Source organism: Chionomys nivalis, chromosome 8 (assembly GCF_950005125.1).
Source record: "Chionomys nivalis chromosome 8, mChiNiv1.1, whole genome shotgun sequence".
NCBI classification, from domain to species: domain Eukaryota; kingdom Metazoa; phylum Chordata; class Mammalia; order Rodentia; family Cricetidae; genus Chionomys; species Chionomys nivalis.
Window position 1 is genome coordinate 57,412,439 of NC_080093.1, and position 16,576 is coordinate 57,429,014.

At 51.8% G+C, this 16,576-nt stretch overlaps 2 protein-coding genes across 3 annotated transcripts in view; one reads left to right on the forward strand and one right to left on the reverse strand.

Moving 5' to 3' along the window:
• Window positions 1-2,386: 2,386 nt before the first annotated feature.
• Window positions 2,387-3,953, forward strand: Nkx6-2 (NK6 homeobox 2). The gene is made up of 3 exons (XM_057777437.1): window positions 2,387-3,032; window positions 3,113-3,285; window positions 3,475-3,953. The coding sequence occupies exons 1-3, from the start codon at window positions 2,627-2,629 to the stop codon at window positions 3,727-3,729; spliced, it is 834 nt and encodes a 277-aa protein (XP_057633420.1). The 5' UTR covers window positions 2,387-2,626; the 3' UTR covers window positions 3,730-3,953.
• Window positions 3,954-5,565: 1,612 nt separating this feature from the next.
• Window positions 5,566-16,576, reverse strand: part of Inpp5a (inositol polyphosphate-5-phosphatase A) — a 189,060-nt gene continuing 178,049 nt past the window's right edge. Inside the window, exons 13-16 of one of the 2 annotated variants that reach the window (XM_057777435.1) lie at window positions 10,309-10,420; window positions 7,833-7,901; window positions 7,018-7,054; window positions 5,566-6,883 (exon numbers count right to left, since the gene is read on the reverse strand). In XM_057777435.1, the coding sequence (XP_057633418.1) occupies window positions 6,810-6,883; window positions 7,018-7,054; window positions 7,833-7,901; window positions 10,309-10,420 (292 nt within the window). In that variant the 3' untranslated portion in view covers window positions 5,566-6,809. Of the gene's footprint in view, window positions 6,884-6,966; window positions 7,055-7,832; window positions 7,902-10,308; window positions 10,421-16,576 lie in introns of both variants that reach the window. The other variant, XM_057777436.1, reaches the window with a different exon arrangement.

Here is a 16,576-nt window from a genome sequence, read left to right on the forward strand (position 1 = left end):
TGACCGGCTGCGGTAGAGGAAGATGAATTTTGTGCCCAGTCCTCTCAGGGGTAGGAAGCGCCCCCACGAGCTAGGTAAGACAGCTTACAGAGAGCAACACAACTCACTCCACTCCTCATCCCGTACTCTAGCGCTCCAGCTTCATTCATCGGGCACACTGGCTTCACCGCACCCCGAGTCTCTGATCCCAGGCAGAGCAACGCAATGTGTATCCAGACAGAAGGCGGGTGTCAGACCCAATGGAGCGGGCCGGGAGTTGTACACAGATCCAGGGCCGCTGAATTTCTCGATTCCTAGGTTTAACGAGGCTAGGACTTGTCTGTGAAAAAAAAAAATCACAGAGTGGAACTGCGGCACTCCTCCTGCCTCACAACCGGGGGCTCCGCGAGCATGCGAAAGGTCAGAGCACACTAGCTATGTCTCGCGGTGCGCCTTTCCGAATACTTTTTTCCGAGGACCCGCTGTCTTCCTAGCTCGCTTCTATGTTCAGAGTCTGCTTGAAGTAGGGTAGGAGGTTTCAACACCTCCCACTCGGCCCGCCCTGCATTCTCCCGCCCCATCCCCACGCTGCTCCCAGCTCTGGGTCCCTCTTCGCAAGACCTGGAGTCTCTGAATTCCCTCGTGGTCTCCCGCGAGCCCAGTAAAGTCCGCACTCTACCACGGACTGTCCTTCAGATCCTCGGAGCGCATCGAGATTCTAACCAAAGTGGAGCAAAAGTGAGGCAAAGGGCGGGTCTAAAGGCTGGGTACTATCAGCAGCCCAGGGGTCCAGAGGGCTGTGTGCTCTGCGCCTGTGCGCTGAAGGTAATTTAGCTCCCGCTGATCGCTAGCGCTCAATCCGATCCTGAGAGTGCAGATTCAGCCTAGGAATCCACTACACTGAAACCTCTAGGCGCTAGGGGCCACGAGCCAAGTCTTTCAGTTGCCAGGTTGTGCAGGAGTCAGGGGCCACCACAGAGCTTATTTCCAGTTCCCATCATAGAATGACTTTTTAAGCCTTGACCTGTTGGAGACCCGAGGCGTCAAGACCCTGGCACACACTGTAAGAAAACGAAAACGAACTTGTAAGAGGAGCAACGGGAATGGACGTTAGGCCTCTGCGTGGAGCCACTGGGATCATTTTCTTCCAATGACAAAGAAACCTTGGAGACCAGGACAAAAAGGGGAAGTCGTTATTAGCAATCTGCCCCACAAAGGCACAGGGCCTCTAGATCTCAGGACAGGATCTGTGGTTCTGTTTCCACGGGTTGTATCACAATCACTAGTAGTTATCACAAGGTTAACCGGAAACGCCACCCAAGAGGACCAAAGAAAGAGTCAGTGTGCGTCCTTCTCATAGCCTGCCTGGCTCTGCTCTAGCCCGCTACAGTTTCATTCACCCCAGCAATTCTATGAGGGTGAGAGGCCGCTCTACTAGAAAACGATTTAGAACCAAGTGAACCCCACAGGCCAGTATATAGTCCGTGCTCTGCCCTCTAGACTGCAAGCGCACACGCATCTTAAGTCATTGAGTGTGGTGATTTTTTTCGTCTTGGATCTTGAATTCCGAGGTCGCTGCCTGTATCCTGGGCCTCGCCGCCTGATGAACTCGCTGGAAACCCACGGGCAGGCAAATCCTGGCCCTGAATCTCAAGGTCTGGCTCAAGTAACCTCCCAGGTGAATGCCTAATAATCAGAAAACCTCGAAGGGAAGGCCGATTCCCCACCCAACTACAAAGAGTTCGTACCCGTGGGGCTGGGGCAATGTATACACTAACAGGCGCATAGTACCAGGGCCACCGGCCTTGCCCGAACATTACCTGGAGCCAATGTCAGTTGGCGGATTTTGGTAGATCTGAGAGAGCCAAATATAACCATTTGGTCACTAGATTCCACCCTTTGCGTTCAGGAAAGTGATACCCACAAGTTCACTCCAGTTGGCGCCACCACAAGTTGGGGAGGCTAAGGAACTGCAGTACGGGGCTTGGGCTCTGGTCCGGGAGGGAGCCCCTGTGGCATCCAGCCCTCCCAGGCTTTTCCCTGAGCTGGGCGTACTGAGCTTGCGGAGTGGATCTTGAAATCTACATTCTTTCGGTTGATAAAATATGTTCTCGTATTTTTTCCTGATTTTCTCATTAAAACCTTTGCCTAACTAAACTCCCATCCAACGGGATTTATTTCATCTCTGGGGAGATAAATCAGGGGGCAAATTTACAGCCCCGGAGGTACCTGCCGCGCTAATGGGTCCTTCATGGAGTGCATGGCCGGCGGGGGCGCGCGCAGACGGGCGGGACGTTGGCCAATGGCTTGGTCGCCAGTGCCTACAGCCAATCAGCGCGCGCGCCGCGCCCAGGCCCCGCGGTTATCAGTGCGTCCGTCCTGTGCAGCGCTGCTCCGACCTGCCCCGGAGCAGCCGCCGCCGCCGATCCTAGTATCCCTGCCTTCTTTCTGCCCGCTGTACATTCCGCGCTTCAGCCGTCGGTTCTCCTGCTTTCCCGTGGGGGCCGTCGGCGTCCGTCTGAACGCGTTCCACGCGTCCCAGTTCAGTGGGCGCCCGTCGGCGCTGCGCTCAAACTTCCCGAGTCGGAGGGCGCGGGCGGTGGCAGCGGGGCCCGGATGGGAGCCCGGGTCGGCGGCGGCGGCGCCCATGGACGCTAACCGCCCGGGCGCGTTTGTGCTGAGCAGCGCGCCTCTGGCTGCGCTGCACAACATGGCTGAGATGAAGACGTCGCTGTTCCCCTACGCGCTGCAGGGTCCGGCGGGCTTCAAGGCGCCCACCCTAGGCAGCCTTGGTGCGCAGTTGCCTCTAGGCACTCCTCACGGCATCAGCGACATCCTGGGGCGGCCGGTGGGTGCAACGGGTGGCGGCCTCCTGGGAGGTCTGCCCCGCCTCAACGGGCTCGCCTCGTCGGCAGGTGTCTACTTCGGGCCCGCGGCAGCCGTGGCACGGGGCTACCCCAAGCCGCTGGCGGAATTGCCTGGGCGCCCGCCCATCTTCTGGCCCGGAGTGGTGCAGGGCTCTCCCTGGAGGGACCCGCGCCTGACCGGCTCGGGTAAGTGACCCGCGCGGGTTGCGGTGAGGAGCGGGGCTGGGCGCGGGCCGTGGACGGCGCTCATCCGCTCTTCTTCGCAGCCCAAGCCGGAGGGGTCCTGGACAAGGATGGCAAGAAGAAACACTCGCGGCCGACGTTCTCTGGCCAGCAGATCTTCGCGCTGGAGAAGACTTTCGAGCAGACCAAGTACCTGGCAGGCCCAGAGCGCGCGCGGCTTGCCTACTCTCTGGGAATGACCGAGAGCCAGGTGAAGGTGAGCTCGAATGGGCCGGGGTCCAGCAGTATTGTGGCGGGGCCAGGAGCCCGCGTCCTGCGAACGGCGGGAGAGCGGCCGTTCTTCTGCGGCCTGACCGCGGAAAGCGCTGGTGCCAGGCGGGTCCGGAGTGCTGGTTGATTTGGCGAGCCTCGGTGCCCGCCTCATGGTCCCTCTCCAACCCCCCAGGTGTGGTTCCAGAATCGGCGGACTAAGTGGCGCAAGCGACACGCGGCAGAGATGGCGTCGGCTAAAAAGAAGCAGGACTCGGATGCCGAGAAGCTAAAGGTGGGTGGCTCAGACGCGGAGGACGATGACGAGTACAACCGGCCCCTGGACCCCAACTCCGACGACGAGAAGATCACGCGGCTACTCAAAAAGCACAAACCCTCGAACTTGGCGCTGGTTAGCCCGTGCGGCGGCAGCGTGGGGGACGCCTTGTGAGGATGCGGCCAGGCCAGAGAACCCGGGAACGGGGGCGCGCGGCATGCCCCGACACCAGCCGCCCAGCCGCAGTGTGTATATATATTTTTACAGAATAAGTTATAAAGCGGACATTGGCGCGGCCTCGGCGTGAGGTGCGGAGTGCGGGGTTTGGGCCGGTCACTTTGTATAATCAATAAATTATTTAACACGTCCCCGTCGGAGTTGTGGCTCCCAAGGCTGCACATCGTGTTTCTTCCTTACGGAGCTGGCGCCAGCGGGCGGGCAGGCGGCAGGACCCTCCGGACCCCACCTGTTCCCCATGTGGGCGCCAGGGCCTGGTGCAGGGCCAGGGCACGACAGTGCTTGATGACGACCCGGGGGCCGGTGTGCGCCTTGGGTTCAGAGGCTGAGCGCATGGTGATGGTCCCAGAGCGCACAGTGATGGCAGTTTACAGGAGAATGGACCTGGTGAGACTTGAGCGTCTGGAGCCCAGGCCAAGCAAAGGCAGTTTTCGTTGCTCCGGGAAGGGAAGGACACGGCAGCTCAGTGCTTGAACGAGCCGGACCAGCAGGGAACTCGGTGGAAGAGACCCCAAAGCAGGTATGATTTCTATTTCCTGTGGCCAGAAGTATGGCATCCGCTGCACCCCTACCAGAGATGTTCAATGCTGACTCAAATGGATGAAGTTGGGACAGACATTTAACCATACTTGAAGTGGGCCCCAAAGTCCAGCAAGGCTTGCCCGCATCGCAAGCAGCTGGCGCCCTCGCGCTACTCTTTAATTTTTTTTTTTTCTTTTTGTGCAAGCTGGGACAATGAGTGTTCCTGTTTTTCAGTGCCCTTGTCCTGGTTCGGGCCAAATCAGCTCTGCTTCAAAGCGTGGGCTGCGTTCTATCACAAGTATTTATTTTATAATGATTATCCCATTTAGCCAGAATTCTAAATATTTTAAATATAAGTACTTATTGAAGTCCAGCTGCCGGTAATAAGGCTTGAGGCTATCAGTCTTAACAGAGTAATTGGGAGAAAGCATGGCTTTAAGCTGGGCTGCAGAGATGGTGAGAATCCCTGCCTGCCCGCCCAAGCAGCTCAAAGCCTTCAGCCTGTTTTAGCCGCCCTGACACCCACCACTGGTTTCTCAGAGGGCCCTCAGCAGGGTCACTCCTGACTAGCAGCCTGTTTACTGTCACTCCTACCTGAGCTAGTATGTAAAGCAGCTCGTGCCCAGCCAGGGAAGAGTCTGGCTTCCCTCCACGGTAGGTAGACCCTTTCAGGGCTACAATTCTCTGGAGCAGGAAAATACTCCACCTCCAGCTTTGGCTCTCTCCGCCCTGCACAGCTGCACCTTTTAATGCACGGATCGTCAATTGTGTAATTTCAACATGAGCTATTCACGACAAGATTTCTATTGCACTGCATTTAAAAGATATTTATTAGAATCACGAGAAGCTAATGTTTTGCTTTGCCTTTTGTGCTGTGGCTCCATCAACTAAAGTCAAGTGCTTCTTTCAATCCACTGGCTTTCTTTAAAAGGAACCCAAAGATTTTGTTTTCTTAAATGGGGCAATGTGTTGTTTCTGTGTTGTTTCTCGACCAAAGTTCAGAGCAGAGAAATTTTGTTGCAGGTTTTGTTCAAAGCAAAAGAAAAGCATTTGTATAATTCCATTTAAAATAGTGAGGGACCAGGCTTTTTACACTACAGTAAAAAGTCTGAGGTGATTTTTCTGAGGGCTTGATGCCCTGTGGCAGAAGGGGACACTGAGATTCCCAGAATGAGAATGGACCAGAGCAAACAGGGTACAAAGGAGACTGCTCTGGCACTTAGCATGCCAAAGCCACGGGAAAGTGAAGCAAGAGACAGGGCGCAGGAACTATTTCACCATGATCAATTTTATTGCTTAGGAACCGAGCAGTCACTTCCAGAGGCCTTCAGAGGAAGGACCCACAGCTGGAACCCACAGACAACCGCTGCGGACATGGCACATTGGCAAGCAGCGACCATGGCAGTCACAGACCCGACCCTGGCATCAAGGACACAGGCCGGCTTTCGGTGATTTCTAGGGAAACCGACATTAACTCGCGCCTCCGCCCCATCCAGGAACTGTAGTGTTCAGAAGTAAATCAATAAAAGCACGCTGTGTTTCCTCAGCAGGCTCCGCAGGCGCCTTCCGTGGTACTCAGTGCTGGGTGTGAGTAAGGGCAACAGGCTGTGCCCAGCATCACCCATCGCTTCTCTGCCACGTTTACACACAGCCCATGCTAGAAGCGATCTGTGGGAAGTGGACGAGGCTACTTCTAATTCTCCCACGAGATTATGGTTTTAATGTAGGATACTTGGCACCATAAAACGGTAACAAAAGACAGACAAAACGGTTTACAAAATTCTTAAAAGGTACACCCAGGCTAGCTATAAACTTCACATTCAGTTCTCAGTATTACACAGAAAAAGGCAGGAGAGTGACAAGCTGCTAGTGCAGGCATGCCGCAGGAGCCTCTCCCCTGGGCACTTGCTAGGCCCTGTCTCAGGAACCTGCTGACTGCGGATGGACTCGCCATTCAACTAGACTGCGGTTCTGCCTGCTTAGGACACTCGTGCACTCATACTGGAAAGTATATTCAGCATAAGTTTTGGTAAGATTTATAAATTATTTTTAAAAAGTATATATTTATATGTATTTATATATATAAAAATGGAAAGCAGCTGCAGTGTGATTCAGACGCCATGGAACATGGCAGTAGAGTCAGACCTCGGGGCCTCGGGCTTGAGCACACATGGCAGCCTTGCTGCCTGGGCTAATGCCCGGCACACTCCTCCTGGCAGAGAGGGACGCTGGACACCTGGGGCTCTAAATGGAGAAGCTTCCTCCACAGACAATCATTAAAAATGGAAAACTGTGAAGTCTAAAATACAGGCGCTCGGCTGTCTGTTAGAGTTTTGGCAATAGGACTGTGGCTTGATTAAACCCAATATGTCTACAATGTCACGTGACAGACACGACAGTGAGGTATGTGAGGCTTTCCGGAGGTCCGGAGGCTGAAGCGAAGTGTGGGGCCGGCCGTCTAGCAGGTGATGCTTGGGCGGGTTCCGATGCAGCTGTTAGGAGGATGAGTTCGATACACTGCTACAGGGAGGTCTCTCGAGGATCCTCTCATGGCGCTGGCACCTCTTCCCTGGAGTGGAATTAGTAATTTGTTAAAGGATCAAACACACCAGGAAAGCTGCAGAAAAGAGAGCAAGGAGGAGCCATATTTACCACCACGTCACTGCACGACACAACACTTGTGCACATGGGCATGAGGTTTACCTGCCCCAGGTGCGATTCGGAAGGCCAGGAACACCGGCTGCAGTGGGAGAAAAGGGGGGTGTCAGCATGCACAGCTTGCCGCCCACCCTTCCCAGACTCTGGGCCCTCATGTCTCCTGAGCTTCTGGAACTCAGTCTAGAGGAGATGAAGGCAGTCCGTGTGTATGAAGCAGGGATTGAGACAGCCTGGACCTGGGAGCTAAGAGCTGGGCCATGAAAGGACCCACACAAACTCTTTGGGTTCCAGAGAGGAATCAGTGTAAGGGACTGTGGAGTAAGTTCCAAATGCAGAGGGATGTATGCACCTGTGACCAGGGTATGCAGTGTCCCTCCCTCAGAGCCCTTAGATATGGAGGATGTGGACTTGTCTAATTTGGCTGAGATTTGTCACCTGGCCTCATGCCACTGGGGTGGTGGGCCACTCTGGGTTCAGGGCAGCCATGCATGGGAAATCTGTGCAGATGGTCAATGCACACACACCTGGTCTGTGAGACACACCTGGTCTGTAACCTCACTCTGACAGGAATGAGCCCGGCATAGGAAGGCCAGGAACACAGCCCCAAAGTATATTCAAGAAGCAGCCTTCAATCATAACCAGCTGACATGATGTTTCCCACACAGTGAGATTATCTTCTGTTATGATTGATCATGTCTTCTGCTTACTCATCCACGCATCCTTTGGTATTTTATTAAAATGAAATTAATTGAGGTTGCTTGCTTGGTAAAGTCAGACAAAAGGAAATGATATGATGACCACACACTACCCACCCACAGGGGTTCAGCCCATGGACCTCAGCGGCACACTGCACACATCACCTTGTGGTCTCCCATGCAGACATTAGGCCCGATGTGGTCGTATGTGGCAACTTTCTCCTCGCTCTCTGACTGGAAGCAAACAGAGAGGGGGGTGTAAGAAGGCTGAGGCAATGTGTGGTCCTTCCAGGAGGGGACAGACAGGGGCTTTTGGGTATCCTTGGGCTAAGAGGGGAGGGGCTGTTGCAAGAAGGCTTTGGCGGGGGGGGGGGGCCTAGGCTGGCTGGCTATGTGGCTGGCTCTTCTGCTGAGAGGAACCCTGCCTCTAGAGGAGAGGGGTGTCTGGTCAGCCTAGGGGTTGGGACACCCCAGGTCTCCTCTGCCTGTCCACTGGCAGGCACACAGTCCATAGGCCTGCAACAGTGCCCCTCGGAGCTTCCTTCCTAAGGGTGTGTCCTTATCTGAGTAGCTCATCTGTTTCCCATTTTCCCTATTTACACTTGCTTCTCAAAGCCTGCTTTATTAACCCAGCGCAGGCCACGTATGCATATTAATGGACTGCTCCCTGTACTTCCTGGCAGACCTTTGGCTCTGGGTTGAAAGGCAGAGGTTTTGTCAATGCTAATCAGTCAGTCAACTCTGACCAGGCTGGAGTTTTATACCTGCAGCTGAAGCATCTACGATAAAGTTAAAACTGACTTATCTTTAATGCAGTAGGAAGCTTAAGGTCAGATTTACTCTCTGGCATGATCGCCTGCCAGAAAGTATGGAAACATAACCTTCAGCACCGCATGCATGAGCACTTGCCCATCTTTCAGGAGCATGTGGCCGACTCCTCGGAAGTGGAGGAACATCCATCAAACGCTGCATGGTAATTTACAAAGGCAGCATAAAATCGTGGGTTTTCAGCTGCATAATCTTTGGACAGATAAACAAATTACAGAGGGGCTCAGACAGGACACAGGCACACCTCACTGAGCATTCGTCACCGAGGCTCCCAGGCACCATGCCGCCTGGAGGTTTAGGACTCAGGAGGCAGAACAGAACATGATGAGGGCACCAGCGCATGGCATGATGGATGGTACTGGGAGGCGGCCTGAGACACTCTGGAGGTGCCTTACTGTGAGCCCCAGGGACTCCAGCCCCCGCAGGTGGGAACTCTCCTAAAGGCTTTATTCTCAGTTTAGATAAAGGGCAGAGCTGGTTCTGCCAATGTGGCTCTGAGTTATGAATCCGGGCTCTGGAGACCAGAGATGTGAGCACATGTAAACAAGCTCCACGGCTGCCTTCCCCTCCAAAGGTGTGCATGCAGGGCGTTGCCTGACCTCACAGGTTCCTGGCAGCCTTCCGGTCACTAACCAAAGTGCACTTATCTTAGGGACCCACTACCACAAGATGCACTTTTTATGATCTTATGTTTTCTCGGTGGATGACATCAGTTTCTTCTGTCCACCCCAGTCGCATGGAGAGGCTGAGGCTGCCGCTGTAGAAAACTGGGGGACTCTACTGCATGCCTAATTTTTGTGCTCATTGGCTCAAGGGAGCAAATGAAAAGGCCTAGGTCACAGATAATGTAGCTTTGGGTTGCCGAGTGGGCTTTCCACAGAGAGGGCATATTGGGGCACAAGACCTGCCCAGGAGGCTAGAAGGTAGGGTTGTGTGCTAAGGCTGCTGCAGATCCAAGAGGCTCTGGCCACCACCCTTGGTTTCGGCATACCTGCCTGCAAACTCCTCTCTATGGCCAAGGCGTGAACACCAGCTGCACCCATTGTGTTCTGGAACACAGGAGTGGTGAAAAGCCTGGGACCTGGGCGACAGTGGCTACACAGCAAAGACCAGCATCCTCAGGTAGAGGATGGCAGGCCTATCCCACAAGCTGGGGGAGGACCAAAAGTGTGTATGTGGATGTTTGGCACAGGGATAGCCAGTGGCACTTCATGGGGACTATAGTGCAATCCAGCAGCACAGCAAAGGTACGAATCCTCCCTCCCCAGCATTGGACTCCAGCAATAGGGATGGAGCAGCAGAACACAAATGCCCCAGTTCACTGTAGGTCCTCCTCTCACTTCCTCTTCACCAAGGGCCCACACCTTGGTCTGACTGTGGCTCTGCACACACTCAGCCTCCAACTGCTGTCCCTGCATGATTTTGTCCTTTTTACTATTAGATTTACATGGATGGGGCCATGAGCTAATTCAGATATTGGTACTTTTCAAAACATGCAATTTACGTATAAAATATGGGGAGTAAAAATAATAGGAAATCTGGAACCCCCCCCATCTGTGATTTGAGCACATTACCCCTTCATCCTAATCCTGCTGAGCCAAAGGCAACTTGTTTTGCTTTACATAACCTGTAGGTGTTCCTGTGAACCCCACAAGAACACAGAACACCATACAATAAACTACGGCTAGACTGCTGTCAGCAGGGTCTTTGTGCTTCTACTAAGATGACAGCGGTGCCTACAGGGGCCTGAGTGCTCTACTCGTGTCCCCAGACTGCAGTCCTTCTCCATGGTCAGCTCAGGGCTCCCTCCTACCTTAAGGACCAGCTCCTTGGCAGACAGGGACATGAGGATTCGATCACACCATGCAGGGCATCTTGTGTTCATATACTGCTCTCCCTGGCTGGAGTCCTCGCTGTACGGGTAGCTGTGGAGACAAAGGAACAAAGTGTCAACCGCACTCTGGTCCCAGAAATCATCCAAGTTATGAAGGGAAGGGTGTATTGCTATCCAGGAAACAATGCACACAGTGAGGTTTCTAGAATATGAAGCCAAACTTGAAACTCAAGTGTCCCCATCAAACTTAGTTCTCCCTGCATATACCTACAGATTGCCTGGGGCTGGCTGGCTGGTTCCTATATACCCGTTACTCACACAGACCTCACACTCCCAGCCTGAGCCTTGTGAAGAGGACACCTGCATCCTGTACCTGCCACCCAGGGGACCTACCAATTTACCATAGCTGCAAAACAATAACTCTACAACACATGGGCACACATGCTGGACTGTGCCGCAGAATGAATTCCATGTAGAACTGACAAAGGGAGAGCCTTGCCCAGAATTTGGCTGGCCCAGGTGTTTGCATATCCACACTCTATACGGTTTTCAGACCATAAAGACTGTCTTTCAGAGTGCAACGTGTTTTCTCATGTCAATTCCAGAGCACCAGGCTTATGCTCCAATACTCCTGTTGACTTCAGCTAAGAAAAGAATGTGACTGGCCTTCCAGTCTGTGGCTGTCAGGCTGCTTACCAGCTGGTGCCTGTGGGAAGGGGCTCATGCCACCAGCAGGCCTGGCCCCACTCCCACTACCCTAAGGAAGCTGGGAAGCTAATATCTCTGGACCTCAACCACCTAAAACTGGCAGATGCTGCATGAAGCATGTATCCTTCATAGAAACCATGACTTATGACCCTTGTCTTCTATAGGAATTACCACTTTACCAGATTAAATTTACTTCAAATTAGGCTAAAAACAAAGTCTATGTAATTCCTGCACATAACATTATCATTTTAAAGAATGTAAAATTTTCCATTCTTTCATTTTCAGGAAGAACAAAAGGCCAATGGCCAATCCCATTTCTGTACATCACAGTGACAATGACTTTGTTCAAGTGCTCCTCAGTCCATGCCCACGGTACAGGCTGAGTCAGAAGGGACATCTCACTGTGAGCACACACATGTTAACATGGCCACCCCGAGCAGAGTTGTAAACTGCAAAATGGGACCACGTGGCCTTTCTGGCTTCCATGATGGTGAACAGACATGGCAGTCTCTTTCACAGGGAGAAAGCTTCACAGTGAATATAATCAGTGTGGTAAAGGCTAAAATGAGAAAAGCGAGGGCCCAGTCAGAGTGGGGCTGGGAAAGCCACAGGGCTGTGTGGTTCAATCCTCTTGTGACTCTGTTAGGACAGGAAGCTGGTTGCTTTGATCAGGTGCTGGGCACCCTAACTTGAGACCCCTTTCAAACTTGCACATGCACTGCAATGGAGTCTCCATGGAAAAAGAATACTCACTCATTGGCCATTCCCATGGTCCGGCAGGGATCTGGCCAGCCGGCTCTTCTACAGGGGCTATGTGGTTTCAGGAGTGAGACCTCAGCAGGCAGAGCGCCTTTGTGCCTACTGCCATAGTTGGCCTTGATACTGTCTTCAGATGGGAGGTCCAGTGTTTAGCTAAATGCCCAACAGTAGCCCAGTGAGGCCCAACTTGAAAAGCATTGCTGGGAGGTGCCAACTTGGAAACAGGATTGAACAGAGCATGCTATTGGTTTAAAATAAAAACTAAAACTACATTTATTAATATGGGACATATGCAATGATGTGTGTGTTTAGGCCAGAGGACAACTTGTGGAACTTGTGGGAGTTGGTTCTCTCCTTCTATCATGCAGGTCCTGGGAACTGAATTCAGGTCACTAGGCTTGGCAGCCAGTGCTCTTACCTGCTTGGTCATTTCACTGGCCCTCTTAGTTTTTGTTTGTTTGTTTTTTGAGGCAGGGTACCCTGTATCCCAGGCTTTCCTTAAACTGTGTAGTCAAGAATGACCTTGAACTCCTGCCTCTACCTCCCAAGTGTTGGGATCACAAGTGTTCATTACCATGCGTGTACTTAGCAAGCTCTTGGCAGTCATCATCTCATGTCTGACATCAGCCCTGACACGGTTTTTAAGCCCAGGTCACCATCCCTGGAGACCCTGCTGTCCTGGAGACCCTGCTGTCCTGGAGACCCTGCTGTCCTGGAGGCCTTGCTGGATGTTTTACTGCTGGCCCAGGACCAGAGTCCAGTGGAAACACTGAGGTCTGGGTTTGGACATGACAGGTGACCTACCAGTGAGTCTGTAGATAGCTGTAGTCAGTGAACAGCCTGAGAGCTTGTAGACCTATAAAGCCAGAACAGGCGGGAGGCAAGGAAAAACCCTTATGCCACCAGGGACAGGATCTGCAGGTGGTCAATGATTAGCCATACTAGACTCCCTGAGTTATAGAAAAGAACAGTGGGAAAGACAGGGATTGATGCTCCCTGTATCCCCCAAGACTGTCTACATTTAACAAGTCCTGAGGAGGGTTCCCTGTTCCCTTGGATCCTATAGGACTCAAGGCAAACTCTACTGCTGGAGGAAGTTGAGGGGGAGTGCCCTCAGCTCCATAGCCTGAGGTGCTCTACAACACCCAAAATACAAAAGCAGGAAGTTCTGATCCAGGAAGGCCTGGAGAGGCCAACACTGGGTATGGAGTCATTCATTTCATCTTCTATTCAGGGGCTAGGGGCTGCTCAGTTGAGTGCAAGGCCTGGATGTGGCTGCATGCAGATGATTAATGCAAGCAGAGCTGTGCATGCAGACTTATCTGGAAGCAAACCCAAAAGGGGTGGGAGGCAGGGCAAACCTGCCTATCTCGGCTCCATACAGCTCCGGGAATAATCGTCATAATTAATTGCAGTGCTGATAAAATTAACAATTGCCCACCTGTGCTGTCTCCACGCTGCCTCCCGTTCTCTTCGCCCCTCGAACTTGGTCTGGATGTGGGCAGCGGCCCTTTGCTGGCTGTTTGCTTGCAGCCTGCCTGGCTCTAATGACAAGGCTAGGCTCAAGACCTGGGCTTGGATAGTGTTGCCATGGCCCCTATGACCACACTGTGGGAAGCACAAAGCCTGTTGTGTTTGAGAGTCCTACAGAGCAGGCCTAGGGTGGTGGGGAGAGGAAACCAGTTTAACTCATGCCTTTGCTTCAATTCTGGCCTTTATTGGACCATAGGAAAATAAGCATAAGAAGGTCATCAGATAGTATTGAGGCTGTCCTCAGAATAGAGAGAGTAGAAGGGCTGAACCCCATTTTGCCAGGCAGGGAGCCTCTCTGCTTTCACCTGGCAAAAAAAGGTCACCTTTTCTCAGTCCCCGCACTGCTTTTGATGTTGGTTACACAGCACATCAAAGGCACTGGCATCAAGGGCAACTTAGCCCTGGCGCATGTGTATCACAGAAGGAATTTCATTGGGGAAGCATCTACATACATCGAGATCTAGATGCAATGAGCAGACACTAGGTTGCAAAGATACTAGCTGCTATCAAAATGTTTGAAAAGGGAGGAACACGTGGGCTAGAGCTAAAGAAAATGAACAGAGCACAAGGATTCGGAGCAATAAAGTGCCTGAGTAGAAGATCCTAGCTGCCGAGGTGCCACAAGTGTCCTGGAGGCTGGAGCCTGCCCTGGTTCCCTTTGCAATGGCTTCAGGGACAGCTTCCTCATACTGGATGTCAGGTGACCACAGCTTGCAGGCATGGCTTTTCTGTCCACTGGTTCACTGACTGACCCAAGTTGCATGCACAGACTTTGTGCAACCAGGACCCAGTGACAGACCAGTCCCATGGCCTCTTTACTCCTTGACTGGGTTCTAAGTCACGGATATAAGTCCGATTTCTGGATTTTTGGCAAATGTGACCAATGCTACTTCCAATGCTGAAGTTACTGGAGGTGAAACATCCATGTTATAAACATACGTGCCATTTAAAAATACTGATCTTAAAGTCTAGCTTCTTGAATTCTTTATATATTTTGGAGATCAGACCTTTGTCTGTTGCAGGGTTGGTGAAGATCTTCTTCCAGTCAGTGGGTTGCCTTTTTGTCTTAGTGACAGTGTCCTTTGCTTTACAGAAGCTACTCAGTTTCAGGAGGTCCCATTTATTCAATGTTGTCCTTAATGTCTGTGCTGCTGGGGATAAACGTAGGAAGTGATCTCCTGTACCCATATGTTGTAGAGTACTTCCCACATTTTCTTCTATCAGGTTCAGTGTGTTTGGACTGATATTGAGGTCTTTAATCCATTTGGACTTGAGTTTTGTGCATGGCGATAGATATGGATCTATTTTCATTCTTCTACAGGTTGCCAACCAGTTCTGCCAGCACCATTTGTTGAAGATGCTCTCTTTTTTCCATTGAATACTTTTAGCTCCTTTATCAAAAATTAGGTGTTCATATGTTTGTGGGTTAAAATCAGGGTCTTCTACTCAGTTCCATTGATCGACTTCTCTGTTTTTATGCCAATACCAAGCTGAAAACACCACAGGGACTGCGAACTGTTTGATCGTCTTAAGTGTTCTGAGACATGATCTTCCACGTATTCTCCAGGCTGGCTCCACCTCCTGATCTTCTCAAGTAACTGAGATTACAATCACGGCCACCATTCCCAGCTTGTCACAGTTTTAAATGCAGTAGAACCAAATGGAGAAGGAACATCAGTGCTCTCTGGGAGTGAGGGGCATCACCCGTGAGGTGGTGGTGGAGGACACTATGTGCATCCTGAGTTCTGGGGACAGGTCTCTGGAGCCTTTGCGGAAGCCCATGCTGAAGAAGCATGTTATGACCGGAAGAGAGTCAAAGGCCTCTCAGAATGTGGACTAGAGCATACTCTGGACATAACATTCAATTCAGATCATCTCTCCTTTCTCCCTATCCATCGTGAAAACTTGAATGCTATTTCTTTTTTTTTTTTTTTTTTTTTTGGTTTTTTTTTTTTTGAGACAGGGTTTCTCTGTGGTTTTGGAGCCTGTCCTGGAACTAGCTCTTGTAGACCAGGCTGGCCTCGAACTCACAGAGATCCGCCTGCCTCTGCCTCCCGAGTGCTGGGATTAAAGGCGTGCGCCACCACCGCCCGGCCTGAATGCTATTTCTAAATAAAGAGAAATATGTGTAAGACTAGCCAACAGGTACTGGTGCTTTCCATGTGTTCGGTATACAATACTAAACATGTTCAGTTCACGTGGTCTCCATGGAGTATGCCTGCTGAGCCGGCAGCTGGCCTGCGCACACACATCCTCTGATGTGTGATGGTGAAGCCAGAGGCAAGATGTCCACAGATGCCAGGGAGGGCAACTTATTCAGGCTTCAGGGGCATGAGGGTCTATATGTTCTATGTCTGGATCCTGCAAGGTAGTAACTGATATGGACAGGTGGTGAAGTTTGCCTCAGTACCCAATTCCAAGGGGTGGGAGGCAGAGCAGGACCCTGACCACAGTGCAAAGCTCAGTCTCATGACCAAAATAGACAAGAGCCACAAGATGGGAGTATGAGGCCTGCAAGGCAGGGTGCTTTTAAGATAACTGTGACCACTGAGGTAGATGAAGCTTGCTGGTGGGAGCCTCTGTGATCTGACATGGGATACAGATGCTCTGACAGCAAACACTCCAAGTCCTCCACTAACCTTCACCGCTGACGTCTGTCAGTCTAGCAGACTACCAGTTCACAGAACAGACTGCCCCTAAGTCTCCCTGGGCTAGGTGCCTGGGTGGACCCAGCTCAGGGTCTCAAAGCCCAAAGAAGAGGCAATAACCCTGCCATGCCTAAGAGTGCCTCTGCCCATTGGAATGATGGCATTATGATTCCATTTCATTACTGGCCTTCCATTGGGTGACTATTGGTTCTCTTCACCTTTCAGGCTAGTATGACATGTGAATTCTCTTCACAACTCAGAATGTGACACCCTCACCAAAGAAGCCCTGCTTTTGAGGGCTCCCATTATTTGCCTAGCTCTACCCTAATATCCAGGATGCTACCATATTTTAAGGGTAACTTCCTCAATTGTCTCTGAACATCCCCTATGGTGAGTCATGTAACTAACTCAGTTCTGGAATAAGAATACAGTCATCTTGCTGGGCGGTGGTGGCGCATGCCTTTTAATCCCAGAATTCGGGAGGCAGGGACAGGTGGATCTCTGTGAGTTCGAGGCTAGCCTGGTCTACAAGAGCTAGTTCCAGGACAGGCTCCAAAGCTACAGAGAAACCCTGTCTTGAAAAACAAAACAACAACAAA